General features: G+C 67.8%; 1 protein-coding gene across 1 annotated transcript in view; it reads left to right on the top strand.

Moving 5' to 3' along the window:
- TMEM259 (transmembrane protein 259) overlaps positions 1-2,115 on the top strand; it is a gene marked incomplete at its 3' end in the record, with an annotated part of 5,213 nt that extends 3,098 nt beyond the window's left edge. Inside the window, exons 2-10 of the mRNA XM_011375232.2 lie at positions 139-379; positions 579-689; positions 864-986; positions 1,080-1,180; positions 1,256-1,313; positions 1,436-1,519; positions 1,606-1,738; positions 1,813-1,912; positions 1,990-2,115. Coding sequence (XP_011373534.2) covers positions 139-379; positions 579-689; positions 864-986; positions 1,080-1,180; positions 1,256-1,313; positions 1,436-1,519; positions 1,606-1,738; positions 1,813-1,912; positions 1,990-2,115 — 1,077 coding nt within the window. The remainder of the gene's footprint in view (positions 1-138; positions 380-578; positions 690-863; positions 987-1,079; positions 1,181-1,255; positions 1,314-1,435; positions 1,520-1,605; positions 1,739-1,812; positions 1,913-1,989) is intronic.
- Position 2,116: the final 1 nt, after the last annotated feature.

Raw genomic sequence — 2,116 nt, forward strand, 5'->3', positions numbered from 1 at the left:
CTGGCTGAGCGGACTGTTACCTGCAGGGGCTTGGCCTCGCTCTGGGTGCTGATGGGTCCCGGGAGGCTCGGCTGGGGTGGATGAGGGGCCCACAGGGAGGGCACGCTGGTGCAGTCAGAGGCGGGGTCCTGTCGGCAGGAGCCTGGTGTTGGTGGGATGTGGCAGGTGGAGGCTGCTCGGGCACAGTGGCCAGGGAGGAGTGCGTGTCCTCTCAGGCAGTGGGACGGGCGTGGGCCAAAGCCCCCAGTGCTGGACACCCCACCTCCCACTGCCCTGCAGTTTGAGCTGGACATCGAGCCCAAGGTGTTCAAGCCGCCAGGGGGCCCCGAGGCCTTGAACGACAGCCAGGAGTTCCCCTTCCCCGAGACGCCCTCGAAAGGTGCGTGCTGCCAAGACGCCAGACGGGGTCCCCTGGGGAGCCGCCACCCCACTGTCAGGAGCACATGGGGCTAAGGGAGACGGGTCTGGCCCCAGGTCTTTCTGCCTGGTCCCGCTCTGTGCCCTGGGGCCCTCCGAAGGAGGGCAGGCGGCTCGGCAGGGTCCCGCCGACTGACAGGTCATGCCCGCCCCGCCCACAGTGTGGCCGCAGGATGAGTACATCGTGGAGTACTCGCTGGAGTACGGCTTCTTGCGCCTGTCACAGGCCACACGGCAGCGGCTCAGCATCCCGGTCATGGTGGTCACCCTGGGTGAGTCACCTGGGAGGGGGCCTGAGTGGGGGTGACCCAGGAGCACTTGAAACCGAGGTCTGGGGGCCGTCCCTGCTCCATCCCCTGTAGATGTATGGTCCCGGCACTGCTCCGGTGGGGCGACAGGCCACCGGGGGCCTTACCAGACACACCCCCATCGCATGCCACCCACAGACCCCACGCGGGACCAGTGCTTCGGGGACCGTTTCAGCCGCCTGTTGCTAGCTGAGTTCCTGGGCTATGACGACATTCTCATGTCCAGCGTGAAGGGCCTGGCAGAGAATGAGGAGAACAAGGGTGCGTCCAGGACCGGGTCTGGGGACTGGGGCGTCCTGGGTGATGAGTGATGGTGCTCACAGCCCCCCCCACGCCCCCGCCCGCCCCTCCCAGGCTTCCTGCGAAACGTGGTGTCGGGCGAGCACTACCGCTTCGTGAGCATGTGGATGGCCCGCACGTCCTACCTGGCCGCCTTCGTCATCATGGTCATCTTTGTGAGTGCGCGGGGCGGGGCGGGCAGGGGGCGCAGGGCGGGCCGCCCTCCCCGGCCTCACGCGGCCTCTCCGCAGACGCTGAGCGTGTCCATGCTGCTGCGCTACTCCCACCACCAGATCTTCGTCTTCATTGGTGAGTCTCCCCACCCGCCGAATGGAGGGCGGGCTCAGCCCCCGGCCCCCGTGGCCCCCTGCCCCACCCCCCACCCCGAGGCCGCCTCACCGGGTCTGCCCGCCGCCACCCTCTGCCCGCAGTGGACCTCCTGCAGATGCTGGAGATGAACATGGCCATCGCCTTCCCTGCAGCGCCCCTGCTGACCGTCATCCTGGCCCTTGTGGGTGAGGACCCCTCTGCCCGCCCCCCACAACCCCTCTCCGAGGCCCCAGCCTCCTTGCTGGGTGCACCTAACCGTGGCTTCCCGCAGGGATGGAGGCCATCATGTCGGAGTTCTTCAACGACACCACCACCGCCTTCTACATCATCCTCATCGTGTGGCTGGCTGACCAGTACGACGCCATCTGCTGCCACACCAACACCAGCAAGAGGCACTGGCTGCGGTGAGTGCTGCCGGGTGGCAGGGTGCGGGGGGCCGGGTGGGCTCCGGCAGGGGTGCTCACCGTGGCCCTCACAGGTTCTTCTACCTGTACCACTTCGCCTTCTACGCATACCACTACCGCTTCAACGGGCAGTACAGCAGCCTGGCCCTGGTCACCTCCTGGCTCTTCATCCAGGTGAGGCCCCTGGCTCCCAGGGCCGCCCATGGCAGGTGGGCCCTGGGCAGCGCCTGATCTGTGCCCCCTGCCCCCAGCATTCCATGATCTACTTCTTCCACCACTACGAGCTGCCCGCCATCCTGCAGCAGATCCGGATCCAGGAGATGCTGCTGCAGGCGCCACCGCTGGGCCCCGGCACCCCCACGGCGCTGCCAGACGACC

The sequence above is a fragment of the Pteropus vampyrus genome, unplaced genomic scaffold (assembly GCF_000151845.1).
Source record: "Pteropus vampyrus isolate Shadow unplaced genomic scaffold, Pvam_2.0 Scaffold267, whole genome shotgun sequence".
Taxonomy (NCBI): domain Eukaryota; kingdom Metazoa; phylum Chordata; class Mammalia; order Chiroptera; family Pteropodidae; genus Pteropus; species Pteropus vampyrus.